This window comes from Ranitomeya imitator, chromosome 5, assembly GCF_032444005.1.
Source record: "Ranitomeya imitator isolate aRanImi1 chromosome 5, aRanImi1.pri, whole genome shotgun sequence".
NCBI classification, from domain to species: Eukaryota; Metazoa; Chordata; class Amphibia; order Anura; family Dendrobatidae; genus Ranitomeya; species Ranitomeya imitator.
Window position 1 is genome coordinate 69,850,386 of NC_091286.1, and position 19,080 is coordinate 69,869,465.

At 42.9% G+C, this 19,080-nt stretch overlaps 1 protein-coding gene across 4 annotated transcripts in view; it reads right to left on the reverse strand.

Annotated features, from left to right (window-relative positions):
- Nucleotides 1-18,454: 18,454 nt before the first annotated feature.
- The window catches only part of SPTLC3 (serine palmitoyltransferase long chain base subunit 3), a 91,862-nt gene continuing 91,236 nt past the window's right edge, over nucleotides 18,455-19,080 (reverse strand). For all 4 annotated transcript variants that reach the window (XM_069768780.1, XM_069768782.1, XM_069768783.1 and 1 more), the window contains one exon: nucleotides 18,455-18,743. In XM_069768780.1, coding sequence (XP_069624881.1) covers nucleotides 18,630-18,743 — 114 coding nt within the window. In that variant the 3' untranslated portion in view covers nucleotides 18,455-18,629. The remainder of the gene's footprint in view (nucleotides 18,744-19,080) is intronic.

Genomic DNA, 19,080 nt, shown 5'->3' on the forward strand with positions numbered 1-19,080 from the left:
ATAGCAACACCGCAGAAGAAATGCTAGCACAGGCTTCCAGTATCCGTTGTTTCAGGTGCTGCCCATCTCGTATATGGGGTACAAAGATAGTGGGGTCATTCTTCATCAATGGAAACTTCAATGCCACTGGTATCTGAAATTGCTACATGATGATGTGTTGCCCTCTTCATGCACTGAAGTTGGCAGGTTCCCTGTGTTTTTCCATCAAGATGGTGTACCACCACATTATGGGTGTCAGGTCCGAGGATTCCTACATGAACAGTTTGCTGGAAAGTAGATTGGTCATCGTGGGACAGTTGAATGGCCACCAAGGTCTCCCGATCTGACCCCCTTAGACTTTTATCTTTGGGGTCATCTGAAGGCAATTGTCTATGCTGTGAAGTTATGAGATGTGTAGCATCTGAAACAACGGATACTGGAAACCTGTGCTAGCATTTCTGCGGTGTTGCTATCAGTGTGTTCAGAGTTGGAGAAGAGGGTTGCATTGACAATTCAACACAATGGGCAGCACTTTGAACACATTTTATAAATGGTCATAAACTTGTAAATAACTCATGAAAGAATAATGTTACGTTAAAACCAAGCACATCCATTCTTTTTTTTTAAATTACACTGGTGGAGTGTCAGAAGATCCTGTGATTAATTTTTGGGGAATAAAAAAAATCCAAAAATGAAGTTGAAAAATGAGAAAAATAGGACAATATCTTTGCATTCATGTTCTATACTCTGCAGTGTTATAAAAAACAGATCAGTTTTAAATTCATGTTTTATAAAGGATGAAAAAATCACATCAGACTGTTTTTTTTTTGCATCCTATAAAGAAAAAAATATCATAATGAATACTGTACGTGCATAAATATATGTGAAATGGACACTGGATGTGATGTGGCCTTCCATGACTTCCGGGTTGATGGACTATGTGTGCTTGACACTTCTGTTACCGGCCCAGGGTGCGACAGACTGACGTGGGCTTCGCACTGATGCCAGCCGGAGATCATTTTTCCTCCCGGAGCTTATATCGTTCACACTTGTCCAATGAGATTTACATCACATTAAATAGATCTTTCTTTGGTTCACTGACACTTATAACCAGCAAAGCTCTTCCTGCCCAGACACGCACCCTGAAGAGGCTAGGCGAAACGCGTGTCGTGGGGAAGGGACATGGCGCTAACCAGGGCCGGACTGGGACTAAAATTCAGCCCTGGCATTTGAAGTTACACAGGCCCACTTGTCACATGGTGACTGTATAATATCTTTGTACACTTGTAGGCAGGGCCGGTTTTAGGCAAAGTGGGGCCCTAGGCAAAGTGTAAAATGGGGCCCCAAATGCTAACATATTGCACATCACACAAAAGCATTTCGGTTGTATTTACAAGCGCTGATCTCAGGCCGCTAAATGAGTTTGATCAACAATACTGAAGTTGTTCAACACTTGTTTCCCGGCCTCTTTCCACCAGCTGAGGAATAATGATGGGACAGAACGATCACTAATAGATCACTAACAGATCACCATACAGTATCATGTTATCAGCAGCACATCTACAGTTTACACCGGCTATGTGCTGCTCAGAACAAGGATTTTTGTTCCAGCAAAAACAAACTGAATAGGCAGCATTTTACTTGTTTAGTAAAATACACCCCATAGTCCTCCATATATTATAATGTGCACCACAGTCCTCCATATAGTATAATACACTCCCTATAGTCCTCCATATATTAAAATACACTGCTCAGTCCTCCATATAGCATAATACACTCCTCATAGTCCTCCATATAGCATAATACACTCCTCATAGTGCTCCATATTGTATAATGCACGCCTCAGTCCTCCATATAGTATAATACACTCCTCATAGTGCTCCATATAGTATTATGCACCGCCATAGTCATCCATGTAGTACAATTCACTTCCCATAGTATAGTCCACCCCATAGTTCTTCATATAGTATAACGTATTTCCCATTATCCTCGATACAGTATAATGCAGCCCACATATAGTATAATGCAGCCACCACCCTACAGAATATAATGCAGCCACCCCAAAGTATAATGCAGCCACCCCATAGAATATAATACAGCCCACCTCCCCATAATATATAATGTAGCCCCCATAGAATATAATGCAGCCCCCCATAGTATAACACAGCCACAGGGTGAGTCGGCATGCAGCGGCCCACTACTGGCACTGGCCCTTCTGGCATTTGCCAGAACTGCCCGATGGCCAGTCCGGCCCTGGCGCTAACTCATTCTTCCACCACAAGCAAAGATTTTTTGCAGGTAAATGCTAGACATTTTGCTTATGCAATAAGTTATCATTGCAATACAGTGCGATCACATCTGTTTGGTTTAGCTGCAGGATTTTTAGGCTGCTGCTGCAACAATATACAGTAGATGAATGTCGACCATTTGTATTATATAGCATTGTTTGGCTACAGGATTTAAAGCCGGCCGTGACTATATGAATTGCTTTCTTATGGAATCACTATAGATGTTTGTCCACCAATTGTATTATATAGCATTGTTCTCCACGTTCCTCATTCTTCAGCACCTTTTCAGATTTTTTTATTTGTTTTTAATATGCAGCACATGTGTTTAGTTCATGATTATATATCACTTTTATAATGATTATCTTGGTGATCCACGATTTCATAGTAAATAACATTGCTTCACAAATAATAGAAGTGAATGACTTATGTAACTGCACTCTTGTAATAATCATAGGTGGATATTTAGTGCCCTCTTGTGGTAATGAGAAGAAAAGCTCATTTGTACAGAAGTTTCCAGTGGTAGAAGTAAAAGCACAGTAGAGCTACAGATTGAGACATACTGTAACTACAGAGGGGGCCAATGATTCCTACAGAAAGAAATCTTAATTACTGCTGCCAGTAACATTAGTACTTTTATAATGGGGATTGGGAAACATGGTGATGAGGTTACCATAGTTGATTCAGTATACTGAGCCAATAATCTTTAGATTAGGAATGTATTACATTTATTTTCTATGCGTTTGAGAATTTTAGCAAACATTACAATATGCAAAACACGACTGTTTCAATCATTTCACTACATCAAAAATGAATTTTGCCTTAAAGGGGTTGTCTGATCCAAACCGATAAGTCTGCAGTCACACAGAGGGACCGCAGAGTTAATGATCTGGACAGGACAACCCCTTTAAAGGGTTTGTACCAAGTTTGAAAGTTATCTCCTATCTCCAGGATAGGAGATGACACACCAATCCTTGTAGGTGCGATATTGGGGATGCATATGCTCAAACTCCATTCAGATGAGGTTCTTTAGAGCAGGGGTCCCCAACTCCAGTCCTCAAGGCCCACCAACAGGTCATGTTTTCAGGATTTCCTTTGCATTGCACAGGTGATGCAATTATTACCTGGGCAAGACTAAGGAAATCCTGAAAACATGACCTGTTGGTGGGCCTTGAGGACTGGAGTTGGGGACCCCTGCTTTAGAGCCCTGGTCATGTGAAATTTAAGCCAGAAGAGGAAATGGAGACCATTGGAGACATAGGCTGTGTTCCTAGTGAATGGTGGAAGTCCAGTTAATTGGAGTTTAAATTCAATGTGTAGCAGCTGCTGAGACCTGCAGATCAGCTCCTATTCATGAGACCATTAGCTGTTCTGCAGGACCCGGCAGTGGCAGCTACTCTTTGAATGAAGCTACGCCTCGCAACTTCATTGTTAACACGTGGCCGCCAAGAGCAAATAACTGCTGATATATGGAAGCGCCAGGTGTCTGACCTCCACATATCAGATATTCTGCGGAGAAGTCTTCGATATGCTGAAAAGTCACTTTCATGTACTTTATAGTAAGTGTCTAATTTTTGTGTGGAGGAGCTTGGTGACTTCAGACACCGTCAATTTGTTTTTCTTCGGCTATATTCTCACATCAGAACAAAACTGTTGTGTCTGCGATTGCAGCGCCCATTCATCAAAGTGTTTACTCCAAAAATCTGTTGTAAAACACTTCAATAAGTCGCAAAACCTTTGTGCAACTCCAGTTTTGGCCAGTTCTGAAAAAATGGACAGAGCTTGGGTGGGACGGAGAGCGTTATGGAGGCATGATGCCACAGCTTGTCCTATTCATGGCGCGCTATGGCGTACCTTATGCCAAAAATCTTACTCCAGTCCTTGACTGTAGTAGGATTTGTAGCAAATTGCACACCATGTTTAAGACGTGCCTGAATCATCAGGAGGCTTGCACCTTTTGAATTGCCCATATTTCTAAGAGAAAATCAATCAATAAATAAATAATCTTTATTTTTATATAGCGCTAACATATTCCGCAGCGCTTTACAGTTTGCACACATTATCATCACTGTCCCCGTTGGGGCTCACAATCTAAATTCCCTATCAGTATGTCTTTGGAATGTGGGAGGAAACCGGAGAACCCGGAGGAAACCCACGCAAACGCGGAGAGAACATACAAACTCTTTGCAGATGTTGTCCTGTGTGGGGTTTGAACCCAGGACTCCAGCGCTGCATGGCCGCTGCATGGCACTCCACAAACACCTTGTCAACCAAAGTATTTGATATCGTATTTCTTTTCAAGAGTGGCCAGATTCATGCATTGGGTATGCTTGAGAAAACAACTGATTTAGAAATATGCGCTGTTATGAGGGATTCTGTTGAGAATCCCTCATAAAAGCGCAAAGGCTGTCCTCCACATCTTCCTCTGCATTGTAGCTGAGGTATATTAACACGTTAGTGGGTATCAGTCGTACTCCCTTTCTTTCTACATTCTTTTTTTTCAGATTACTGGTGGCTTTGTTGATTGTGACTGGGTGGTTACTCAACATTAGGCTTTGGTGCTTGTCACAGGTAACTGCTGAGCCAACAGGTAACTGCTGAGCCAACAGGTAACTGCTGAGTCAACATTGACTCTTCTTCAAGACGCACAGGGTTTGCGGACTCCTCAGAAACACACCTTCACTTGTGGTGTTCTCCTGTGTGAGATTTGATTTCTAGGATTTCTACTTCCTATAGGTGGCCCTATAGCTCTAGTCCTCTTCTTCTCTGAAAAGACAATTTGCATATTTCCCAGAGGAGCATTGTGGCTTAAAAGTCTCATCACCTCGGGAAGTCAGGCTTGACGTGTTGCTCTCCGCAAGGAGAGTCCTTACCCCTGGGATCCCGAGCAGACAAATGTCACACAGCCAAACCAAATCTCACACTTTTCACTGATGAAAGGCAGTACCCCGAAACACAGTGTCTGCAAAGTGAGATTTTGGTTTTGGCTTTTATCCTAGGACATGAATAGTGAATGACCGGAGGTGAACGCTACCTGTGTGCCTTGCTCCCCACTATGTTGATGGCAAGTAGGTTGACTAATCCACTTTGGATCTGCGCTGTGAACAATGTCAGCAGCGTTCCGTACGGTCACGCTTGCTGAGAAGCCCATTACAATTTTCTTATAGGCACATTTTAATTACTTACATATTGTTAACTTATGATCTGAGCTGCTGGTGGCACATTCAGGATAGAGGTCCTGACAAATTTGTGACCAAGCTGCTTCCTTTTTATGCTTGTCACTGTAGAAGGGGGTCACGCACATCCCAAAGGATACACCTCTCCTGAACCAAAATAATCAAACGCTCTGCATCCGTGGCATGGCTACAGAAGTGCACCAAACTTTGTTTTAACATAAAATACTTCTTGTGATACTTACCAGTTTCCTGTTTCATTTCAAGTCAGACGTGTAAAAATTGGATGCCACACAGATGAACATTGTGGGATCCATTTTTTTTTGCACACCCATTGAGGTACATGGGCGAGTCTCATCTGATATACGCAGAAGAGTAGTGCATGCTGGGATTTCTTTTTTCACGGACAGTCGGACTGAGAACAAAATCATCTGAACAGCACTATTGAATAACATGGGTCAGTGTGCTGTCCGAGTGCTATCCAACTACAAATTGGACAAATTATATGCTCCTCTGCATGATCCCTTAGAGTGATGTGACTCTTCCCAGTGCTGTTTTCTTTCCGCAGGCAGCCTTTCACTGAGCCATACACCCATCAGTTTTAAAAATAGTATTGATGAGCGAGCGTGCTCTGATAAGATGTTATCCGAGCATTCTCCGGTGCTAACCAAGTGTCTACGGCGTGCTAAATAATATGTTTGAGTCCCCGCAGCTGCATATTTACCGGCTGTTCGACAGCTGCAACAATTCAGGGATTGCCTAAAAAGCAGACATGCATCCATGGGGACTTGAACATATTATTCAAGCACACTGAAGACACTCGGTTAGCACCCGAGCATGCTCGGATAACACCTTATCTGAGCATATTCGCTCATTATTAAAAAAAAAAAAAACAGGTCTGTAACTCCGATCTGCGAGACTCATGAGCATGTCCTATTCTCAGACATTGTGTGGATCAGACCCACTAATTAAAGCCTGTGAAGATCAATACAAAGCGGATGAAACACTGAAGACCTAATACTTAAGAGTTCCAAAAAAGTTTTATTTTTTTTAACTGATACATTGTTAAGAGTCAATGGATAAAAAAAGAAAGTTCAAACATCAGGGGGAAAAAATGGATGGAAGAAAAAAACTGGAAGCAACTAGGATGTAACTAATAAAAATTGGTCTGTTTCTCAAAAATGGTAACACTTACATGGATGTGTGTATGTAGCATAACACAGAAATGGAGGCCTTTGCAACACCCTACAATCACAGTACATGGATGCCTATGGACTGACAGAGGGAGCGCTCTCCCTCTGTCAAACTCTTCAAAAATAAGGGTTAAACTGCTGGAATTAACGAGAATATTCATCCTTTTCGTTACGTTTAGAAGCGTCTGTGTATGACATCTGGGCTCCTGCAGCTGATTTAATTGGTACATAAGTTGTACAGTGCGGTATATATTTGTCATCCAGAAATAAACTGACGCATTTTCATTACGGGTTAATTCTAACATCTGTCTCTTATCATTGCTATTGGAAAAAATAGCGCAGAATGGGGTCTTATCTGAGATATTCAGGGTTAATACAATTAAATTGTACTCACCAGACAGAGCTGTTATTAAAGCATGTAGGATTATCCGCTGCAGCAGATCCACCAGTCACTGGGTGACAAAAGTATATAGATGAATGGGAAAGCGTGGATTTGATCTGTGCTGCCGAATAACTGAAGATCCAGAAATATTCACATACTAAAATGTGGTTTATTCAACGTGAAGTACAGTGACTTCTTCATCAGGATATGCCACATACATGCTGGTACAGGGTACATTGAGGCTTTAAGTAACAGAGAATTTCAAATTTCGGCACCGATGTGATCACCTGACATACAGACAATGTGAAAGTTCATATAGTACACTCAAAGTATTTGACACAAATGATATAATAGGTAACATTGCATGACATTAATATTTATTTCTTTTCTTATATAATTAAGGTACTATAAAATAAATGGAAGAAGAAAAAAGAAGAAAAAATACCGAAAGTGAAGGGAACAGAACTTGCTTCGTAAAAAGAAACTGACTGACAAATTTCCCTTCTGATGAACTTGCCTAATTACTCAATGTACCCTGTACCAGCATGTATGTGGCATCTCATGATGAAGAATTCATTGTACTTTGAAACACGTTGAATAAATCACATTTTAGAATGTGAACATCTGTCTCTTGCAACAAGTGTCTCAAATAGCACTGGACAATAAGTAGACTCCGCATTCTCAGTGGTCTCAGCATTCAGAATATTTTCCAAGGACTGTCTAAGTAAAGTCTCATTCAAAATTGCAGGGAAAAAAGCAAAAAGCAGTAAGTATTGATATACCATATTTTTCGGACTATAAGATGCACTGAACCATAAGACACACCCCAAATTTTCAGAAGGAAAAAAAATTAATGTGTCAAATGGAGGTCCGTCTTACAGTCCGATTTCAGCTTACTTGGGGGGATCGGCAGCACTGGTGGAACGTGGTCACAAGGGGTGTTAGGTGGTCCGGCGATATGACTCCCATCCCGGGCTGGTTCAGCGGTGCTTCTGGTGCGCAGGCTCCACCAACATTTTCTGAAAACCGTTAGCCCTCGTACATCCAGTGTTGTAATGCGGTGGCCTCCGGGAAATCCCGTCCCAGGCTGGTGCCACAGGTGTGGCGGTGGTGCTCTGTGATGCTGGGGGCTCTGCCAGCATTTTGTGAATGCCTGGAGACCTCTGCACATCCATTGCTGCAATGCGGTGCCAAGATCTCAATCTGAGCATGCGCCGCCCCCCGGCGGCCCTTTTCCCAGAGGCCACCGCATCGCAGCAGATTGAGATCTCGGGAACGAGATCTTGGGAGCCGAGATCTCAATGCCGAGATTTCGTATCCCAAGATCTTGGGACGAGATCTCGTTGCCAAGATCTCAATCTGAGCATGCGCCACCACCGACGGCCATTTTCCCGGATGCCACCGCATCACAGCAATGGATGTGCGGGGGCCACAAAATGCTGGCGGAGCCCCCTGCACAACAGAGCACTGCCGAACCTGCCGCGCCAGCCGGGACTGCCGCAGAATTGGACAACTCCTACTGCCGCCACAGCATTTGTAAGTGTATTCTAACTATAAGACGCACCCCCATTTTCCCTAAAAAAATTTTGGGAAAAAAGTGGATCTTATAGTCCCATAAATACGCTATATATATATTTTTTTGTTGTAGTAGCAGTGTGACTGCGGCTCCTTCAGCAACATGGATGAGCATTATAGTAATAAGAGTCAATGCAGCCTGGGGAGATGTGAGAACTAAAATGACCCAGATCAGCTGTTATTGTACATCATAGATCACTTTCTGTAGGATTCAGTGCAGAAGAAATGATGCTATAAGAAACATTTACTGCTTTATTGTGTCTATTCTGAACTTTTCATGGCACATTTGGAAAAAAAAAGAAAAATGAAACATCCATAAATTAAATAGCATGTCATTCAAGCATTAAAGCATTAGGTGTTGGCAAAATATAAAGTTTACAAGTATTTAAAGGGAACCTGTCATGAAAAATAATGCTATTAACCTGTAGATATGGGGTTAATCTGCAGGTTAATAGCGTTCTGACATCGTGCAGTCGTTGCACTTAAATACCCGCTGCAGTGAGGAAATGAACTTTATTTCCCCCAACAGCCTTCAGCTTCCATTCATACGGATAGAGCTGGCACGATTTCAGTCACCGCTCTAAGCATAGGAGTTCCCTACACATAAATTAGGTAAAATAATATATACATTTTATTATAAATACCATTGCATGATATATCACAAATTAACGTAATAAAAAAAAAAAAAAAAAAAAAGAGACCCTAGTAACAAACAAGTAACACCCGGGCATAAAAAACAATTATGTGCATCACCATGGTGCTAATAATGTGTCACTATTAATCATGCTGACCATAGATGCATCCAGCATCAAATGTAAACATAGTTCACGTAACCAGAGTGTTACTCCTGCCCACAATGCCCAGGGACCGGATCCACCCCTGTGTTTCGCGTAAGGTTTACCAAACGGGAGTGTGTGGGCATTGTCACAGTCACCATGGGTAAGCGTTGCTGCTATTAGATGCATCAATATTTTTTCTCTCCTCAGTGATAGCACTGGTCTATGTAATAGAGGGTTTTTCTTTATACTTAGGACATCTAGCTCCAGGAGTAACACTCTGGTTACGTGAACTATGTTTAGATTTGATGCTGGATGCATCTATGGTCAGCATGATTAATAGTGACACATTATTAGCACCATGGTGATACACATAATTGTTTTTTTATGCCCGGGTGTTTTACTTGTTTGTTACTAGGGTCTCTTTTTTTTTTTTTTTATTCCGTTAATTTGTGATATCATGCAATGGTATTTATAATAAAATTTATATATTATTTTACCTAATTTATGTGTATGGAACTCCGATTTGTTTGTGCTTTTAAATGTGTATTGGGAGTATACACTTACTATCTAGACACTCTATGGGTAAATACATAAAATCACTGAGACATTACTTGTCATATGGGACCCATATTCTTTCTGTGAGTTTGGGTATATTTCTAAGCATAGATAGCATCTGCTGTAATCGCACACCGGGCACTGACTGACAGCTGGATCGAGTGCTGAGCTGCTGTTAGTCAGTGCCACGTGTGCAGTTATACCTGCTGCTCTATATGCTCAGAGCATTGACTTAAACCATGATGGCACCGCCACTATGATGGAAAGTCCAAACCTGCTGGGGGGAATAATGTTAATTTCCTTCCACAGTGGGGCTCTAAGTGCAGTGGTCACATGATGTTAGAACGCAATTAACCTGCAGATTAACACCATATCTGCAGGCTATTAGTGTTATTTGACATATTAGGTTCCGGACCTAATTATGGTCCTCCACCAATTAAGCCAGTGCAGATGGAGACAGTGGGCAGGTGTGGTAGGGCATGGTGCAGCCTGTGGGCCACTGTTGTCCGGCTCCTCGACTGTCTCAGTGCACAGGCTGGACTGAAACTGCCAGAGGGCCGGATGTGGCCCATGGGCCGCACTTTGCCCACGTCTGCTGTACACTATGCACTTCTATATATAATGTCACTGGTGGTAATAACAGTGTTGTTAGTATTATGGCTTGATCAGTATTGTAGTGTTCGTAGTGTAGTGTAGTGTAGTGTTCTATGTGGTGGTAATATGTGGTCTGGTCACAGTGTGGCGGTATTTGTCCCTGTATGTGGCATTATTGGGTCACTATGTGGAGGTAGTATGTGGTCTGGTCACAGTGTGTCTGTATTTGTCATTTGCATGTGGTATTATTTGGTCACCATGTGGTGGAATATGTAGTCCAATCATGGTGTGGCGGTAATTCTCCCTTGCATGTGGTATTATTGTAACTTCTTTTAACCAAAGAAGCCCTTTAATGCAAACTACTGTAATTGTACATCCCAGTTATAGTGGACACACCGTAGAAGGCTACAATCATGCAGTCAGGCACCGATTCATGCTGCAGCATTAATCGTCTCACAGGTTCCATTTAACCCCTTAACGACTACCGATACGCCTTTTAATGGTGGCAGTTATGGGTACTTATTCCTCAGTGCCGCTTTTTAATGATGCTGAGAAATAAGATTATAGCGCTCCCACCAACCATGCTTTCCTCATCAGTATCCAGCTGGCCTCCTGATGAACTGTATGGACGGGGAAACGTGTTGAGGCGAGACTCTTCTGACATGATAAGTCCCTTTGCTTAAATTTCCTTCCTGAGGTTGTGTGTCACTGCGCTAAAATGCTGCTTATCGGACCTCGCCAATCATCATCAGCCTAATTAACTGCATCTGCTTCTTCCTCCTCCATCACCGTGGTAAGTGTTCTCAGACAGGTCTCCGGCCACAGAACCTCCATTTGTTTACCCACGAAATTTGAGGTGAGTGAGACCCCATCAGCTGTTACAGAAGCAGACATGCCTGCTATTTTTGAAAGATCTCAGACACATCTTTCTCAATCCACCATGACATATCCACGTGCACCTCACTCACAGTCCTGCAGTTTGTCGTGTACACCCTACTCCACCTTCTCTTAGCACAGCAACCAGCCCTTGGTCCCGCAATTGTGGTCACGTAAAAGAGGTTTTCTTCCTACACATGCCAAAGCTAAGAGCTTGAACTTCACCATCTCCAATTGGGTGCATACAGACTGTTTACAAAAAGCTGATGGCCATCACAGTCCCCCACTACCAGTTGCCAGCTGAAAGCTGAGCCAGCGCTACACCAGAATGTCAGACATTCTATATCTGACAGGGTGCATTTCACAACTGACACCTGGATGAGCAAGCATGGTCAGATCTCGCTGACTGGGCCCTGGGTGACTCTGGTGGCTGTGGGGGCAGGCAGTCAAGGGGCTGCTTCACAAGTCTTTGAATCCTCAAGGCTTGCAGGACAAACCTCTATCTAACACTCCCACCACTGCTTCTGCATACTCCACCTCCTCTAGGGCATCCACCTGCACCCTTAACCTCTCCATTAATGAGACAAGCTTTCTAACAGTGCAGATTGAATCCCCCCTACCTCCGTACTGCACAACCAGGACTCACCGCAATCAGGCAGTGTTTAAATTGATATGCCTTAGAGCTCGCAGTCACACAGCTCAAGAATTGTCAGCTATTCAGGCAAAGTTTGAGCAATGGCTGTCTCCACTGAACCTGGTGCCATGGAAGGCCTTATCTGATAACGGTGCAAACCTGGTGGTGGCCCTATGCCAGGGCAACCTCACACTCGTGTCTTGCATGGCTAACATCCTCAACCTGGTCGTACAGCGATTTCTCCACCACTATCCCAGCCTGGATTCGCCGCTGCAGGAAGCACAGTCGCTGCTGTTTGCACCCCGCAGCTCATCGACTTGCATCGATACAGAGGTCTTTTCACCTACCGGTTAACCATTAGAATAGCCAAGTCAAAGTTCAGACCTCAATCCAATCGAGAATCTGTGGAAAGAGCTGAAAACTGCTGTTCACAAACGATCTCCATCAAACCTCGCTGAGCTCGAGCTGTTTGCCAAGGAAGAATGGGCAAGAATTTCAGTCTCTCGATGTACAAAACTGATAGATACATACCCCAAACGATTTGCAGCTGTAATCGCAGCAAACGGTGGCGTAACAAAGTATTAAGTTAAAGGGGCCGAATAATATTGCATGCCCCACTTTTCAGTTTTTGAATTTCCACAAAAATTTAAAATAACCAATAAATTTCATTCAACTTCACAATTGTGTTCCACTTGTTGATTCGTCACCAAAAATTTAGATTTGGTATCTTTATGTTTGAAGCATGATATATGAGAAAAGGTTGAAAAGTTCCAGGGAGCTGAATACTTTTGCATGGCACTGTATATTCTTTGTTTTTATTTGGGGTTAGGGTGAGGAAGGAGAATATCTTTTTTTATATGGTATAGAATGATTTAGTTATAGGGTATATCTGGGGCTAACTTTCTTTGTTTTTTAGATTGATGTTTATTTAGCTAATTATATATTTTTTATTTTATAACCTTTTCTCAGCACACTCTTCCTCCTTTTCTGCAGTAGGCCGATGGTTGGTACCATTAGCTGCTCTTCTGGTCTTTATGAGGACTCTTGCAGACAATTCTCCTTTATGATGTGCGTGGGCAGCACGGTGGCGCAGTGGTTAGCACAGCAGCCTTGCAGCGCTGGAGTCCTGGGTTCAAGCCCCACTAAGGACAACATCTGCAAAGAGTTTGTATGTTCTCCCCATGTTTGCGTGGGTTTCCTCCCACATTCCAAAGACATACAGATAGGGAATTTAGATTGTGAGCCCCAACGGGGACAGCGATGATAATGTGTGCAAACTGTAAAGCGCTGCGGAATATGTTTGCGCTAAATAAAGATTATTATTATTATTATTCACAGGAGATGTAGGTACAGTCTCCGATAGAAGTCACGTTGTGTCCTCCATGTACATAGCCCTCAGAGAAGCATGTAGGCTGAGAGCAGGATCCTTACTTCTGGAGGAAGTATTCCTCCTTCATATTCTGTGAATGATGATAATAGAAATGACTTGAGAAAACAATAATAAATTTATTTTATATAGTAAGGACATATAACTGCCTAGTATGTGTGTGCGCACAGTCCTCTGCTCTAAAAGGTGCAGCGTGCACAGATAGTAAATTGCCTCCAGCTGTCAGCTACAGGCATTTAGTTAAAGTACCTCCCTGCAAGTTGTCTCTCCTCGAATAGCTGTGAGGTATCTTGTGTAAAAGGCACCCTCCCCAATAGGGAAGTACCTGAACTACCCCTATAGTTAACCTTAGTGGTGTTGGTGTATGCATTTTTATGTTGCCAGGCCCCCGTCATTAGTTTATTACAGTCATTCCCGTTAGCCTAGTACAGTTAGGGCCAGAAATATTTGGACAGTGACACAAGTTTTGTTATTTTAGCTGTTTACAAAAACATATTCAGAAATACAATTATATATATAACTAGATGGCAGCCCGATTCTAAAGAATCGGGAGTCTAGAATCCATATATACTTTATTTATTCAAATGTAAGAATAATACAATTAATAAATAATAGTAAGAAAGAACAAAAATAATAGGCAGTATATGGAGAAAACACCAAACAAAAGTTCAAAATTGGTGTGAAAATGTCACTGAACCACTTCACAACTAAATATATATAGTTTTGGTAAATGGTATTATCATTTTTTTGACGAAATTCGGCAGGAGCTTGAAGAGCAACGTCACTGGGCCCGCCTCCACGCAGTAGAAACTTGCTGTGAGGTAAAAATTCAAAAATCACACCAAAATGGCGGGCGGAGTGTGTCACAGTACGGCACGTTTCTGATTGGTCGCTCGCAGCAGGCGGCAACCAATCAGACACTGGACACTGTTGACGTCACTTATCTCCGGACATTAGCTCCGGACATTATCTCCGGACATTAGCTCCGGACAGGAAGTTGGCACAAATTGCAGGAAGTAGTATTCTAGGCAATTATATATTAGATATGGGCTGAAAGTGCACACTCCCAGCTGCAATATGATAGTTTCCACATCCAAATCGGAGAAAGGGTTTAGGAATCATAGCTCTGTAATGCATAGCGTCCTCTTTTTCAAGGGACCAAAAGTAATTGGACAATGGACTCTAAGGGCTGCAATTAACTCTGAAGGCGTCTCCCTCGTTAACCTGTAATCAATGAAGTAGTTAAAAGGTCAGGGGTGGATTCCAGGTGTGTGGTTTTGCATTTGGAAGCTGTTGCTGTGAGCAGACAACATGCGGTCAAAGGAACTCTCAATTGAGGTGAAGCAGAACATCCTGAGGCTGAAAAAAAAGAAAACATCCATCAGAGAGATAGCAGACATGCTTGGAGTAGCAAAATCAACAGTTGGGTACATTCTGAGAAAAAAGGAATTGACTGGTGAGCTTGGGAACTCAAAAAGGCCTGGGCGTCCACGGATGACAACAGTGGTGGATGATCGCCGCATACTTAATTTGGTGAAGAAGAACCCGTTCACAACATCAACTGAAGTCCAGAACACTCTCAGTGAAGTAGGTGTATCTGTCTCTAAGTCAACAGTAAAGAGAAGACTCCATGACAGTAAATACAAAGGGTTCACATCTAGATGCAAACCATTCATCAATACCAAAAATAGACAGGCCAGAGTTAAATTTGCAGAAAAACACCTCAAGAAGCCAGCTCAGTTCTGGAAAAGTATTCTATGGACAGATGAGACAAAGATCAACCTGTACCAGAATGATGGGAAGAAAAAAGTTTGGAGAAGAAAGGGAACGGCACATGATCCAAGGCACACCACATCCTCTGTAAAACATGGTGGAGGCAACGTGATGGCATGGGCATGCATGGCTTTCAATGGCACTGGGTCACTTGTGTTTATTGATGACATAAGAGCAGACAAGAGTAGCCGGATGAATTCTGAAGTGTACCGGGATATACTTTCAGCCCAGATTCAGCCAAATGCTGCAAAGTTGATTGGATGGCGCTTCATAGTACAGATGGGCAATGACCCCAAGCATACAGCCAAAGCTACCCAGGAGTTCATGAGTGCCAAAAAGTGGAACATTCTGCAATGGCCAAGTCAATCTCCAGATCTAAACCCAATTGAGCATGCATTTCACTTGCTCAAATCCAGACTTAAGACGGAAAGACCCACAAACAAGCAAGACCTGAAGGCTGCGGCTGTAAAGGCCTGGCAAAGCATTAAGAAGGAGGAAACCCAGCGTTTGGTGATGTCCATGGGTTCCAGACTTAAGGCAGTGATTGCCTCCAAAGGATTTGCAACAAAATATTGAAAATAAAAATATTTTGTTTGGGTTATGTTTATTTGTCCAATTACTTTTGACCTCCTAAAATGTGGAGTGTTTGTAAAGAAATGTGTACAATTCCTACATTTTCTATCAGATATTTTTGTTCAACCCTTCAAATTAAACGTTACAATCTGCACTTGAATTCTGTTGTAGAGGTTTCATTTCAAATCCAATGTGGTGGCATGCAGAGCCCAACTCGCGAAAATTGTGTCACTGTCCAAATATTTCTGGCCCTAACTGTATAGTTTGTCTGTATTCCTGTGACTGCTTCTGTTTCTGTTGCCCATGGCCCTAGTGCGGCTAGCTCCAGAACCATTTCTTGATATTTTCGAGTGTGAACGAAAACCTGTCTTCAATGTTCAAGTTGTCCGTACAGTCTGTCAGTAACCTCGGTCACGCCTCCGCGTGTCAGAGAACCCGACCTCTGGGATCAGTAGTTTCAGAACCAGCGCCTGCCTAGGAGTGGTACCTGGCGGCTACCTACAGCGCAGTCTGCCTCCACCATCAGGAGCTCCAGCGAATACCAAGTAGCCACTTAGCTACGCCCCTTCCTACACTGGGTCCATGAACCACGTGCGCTATCTGCAGGTGAGACATAAGTGGTTGCAGAGAATGATATTCTGCCCAGATCTGGAAAAGATGGTAATTGAAATGTGCTAAAAATGTTGAGCATGTGGGTTCAGCAGGAGCCTGGAACAGTGAGCTCCTGTTCAGACCATCCGCATTTCCGCTCCATTGGAGATACTCATGATAGATTATGTGCACATAGGGTACTCCAGTTTGGGACACTCGTATTGTTTGATGATGATGATGACTGATGATTTCACTAAATACACAGTGACGGTACCTACTAGAGACCAGACCACAGAATCAGCCGCTGAGGCAGTATGTTGTCACTTCATTCAAGTGTTTGGGTGTACATGGTGGATTCGTTCTGATCAGGGAGTGTTTCCGTGGTGCCTTAATAAAGGAACTTTATTGCCTGTATGGTATTGAGCAGTCTAGGATGACGCCCTATCATCAGCAAGGCAATGGTGCATGTGAACGTTTCAACCGCACCCTCCTGCACATGCTCGCCCCACATACTGATGTTCAGGAGGGCAAGTAGGGAGTTTAAAGACCTACACATGCCTGATCCCATGGCTGATTCTCCTCAGACCACTGCTGCGTTGGCCCAGGAGCACCTTTCCAACAGTGCACAGTGTGGTGGATCATCAGTGACAGATCATGACCAGAGACCGGTACAGAAGGAAGTGTTTGCTCCAGGGTAAAGAGTGCTAGTCGGAGTCAAAATGCAGTCTGAGAAGTTAGATGACCGATGGGAGACAGTACAGTAGGTGATGAAAAGGAGAATGGGGCCCAATATATCCGTGAATGAGGTGGAACCGTTGGGGATTGGTGCGCCCACTAGGAATCTCAACAACAAGCTGTGATGGTGCCAGTTTGAAGAACCAGTGGTAATGAAGCAACACCTAAACCTGAGCCAAGGAGCATGGACCCACCCATAGATGTTGATTGGTGGGCTGTACCCACTTCCTTGCAGGCTGAGGGCCCATTTGTTGTAATATTGCCCACCAGAGTGAGACTATTTTAAGACATGTGGCCCCCCCCCAGAGACGATATACAGGAAGATGTGACTGCCCCAGTCCAAACTATAGCTGTCCTCAGTGATAGTGCACTCGGGGAGTCAACAGCTCGGGCCACCGTGGGTGTACCCCAATTTTGCAATGTGCAGGGTTATTTCATCTGGAAAGGTCTGTCAGGGACGCCAACCTCTAGTGAGGTGGCATATGAATTGGTAATGATGAATAGACATTATTGCAGTATCGGGCTCTGGCCACAAGAGGTCACTGTTGCCTCCTAAATAGACTCTATTACAGAGTTTATTTTGGATTTTTCCATTTTGCCATTGGATATTTTTCAGTTTGAGCCAAGAGATCACTGGAGTAGGACCATGGACTGCTGCCACCCTGGGAGCTCAGAGGTCGCTGTGTTCAAGATATTGACCAGAGTACTGGAGAAACATGTACCTGTCCACGTGACTCCTATTAGAGAGAAAGAATTACTTGGGGGGGACAACTATGTTTGGATGCAGAGTTGGATTCCCCCACAAGGTATCTGCTGTAAATTTGGTTCATAGTAAAGTTATTCTCTGTAAATTGAATATTCCCTTTTATGCTCCTGGGTCTCTCCAGACCCTGGACCACAATAAACCAAAGATATAAAAGAAAAAAAAAACTCAGCTCAACGCTCACCTCTCTAGCTGCCCCTGCTGTTCCGTGTTTGATATCCCGTCCTCCATAGCGCTACATCTTGTTCCCTGTGTTCATTTTATGCTGGGGATTCCAGATGAGAGCAACCCATGCACAGTAAACTCTGAGTCCTACTCATACCAAGAAACCTCAAACTACAGTGAACTGCAGGCAGGAGACGTACTGTGCTGGAGGACCAGAAGATGGGCAGGGAGCATCTGGGGAAAATTACCAAAAAATCCTATTCTCCAGAATGCAAAATTTTGTGAAATTCGACTAAAATTCGATTCCACCTCATAATAAAAACTATGAAACTATTGACAGTAACAATAATAAAACTATTCTAAGTTACTTTAGGATTCGTTGACACCAGGATAATCAGACACAAGGTAACTGTAATGTAATTGTATGCGATGTACTAAATGATTTGTATAAAATACTGGCTTTATTTAACAAAAATGTTACAGCTTTAAAAACATTATTGGAGTATCCACCTTCGTATATTTACATTAAATGGCATTGGAGTTCTCAGGATAAAGACCTGAATTTTAAAAAAAATAAAACTGGAAATGGTCTTCGCAACTTCAAGTGTCCATTGATGTCAATCTTCAAGTTCTACGTTAGTTTCATCATAAACCACTGTACGGTTTGCTCTGTTATTGCGGGAATGCTTTACATATAGAATGTCACCCATTTTATCCAGCTCATGCAATACCTGGAAAACATGTATAGAGCAAAGTGTCAAGAAACTCTTGTAAAATTAAAGAAACGCTCCTCCTCCTATCAAAGTTGTTATCCTCTTAAGATACTGTATTCATCATATTATATGGCTCTGTGTACTTACAATTGCTCATTTTGCCTTTCTACCCAGTTATTTCTTCTCTCTTCCATTAGGGTCTATGATTTCACGCGATTAAAAACTACCTGAATTCTTCCAATCTCTAAGGTAGAAACAGGAGGTCAATTTTCCCTGCATGAGTCATGCATAAGTCACTGCAAAAGTCCCTGGCAGGGGGGGGAGCAGGGTAGCTGGGTCAGAAGTTGAAGAGGGG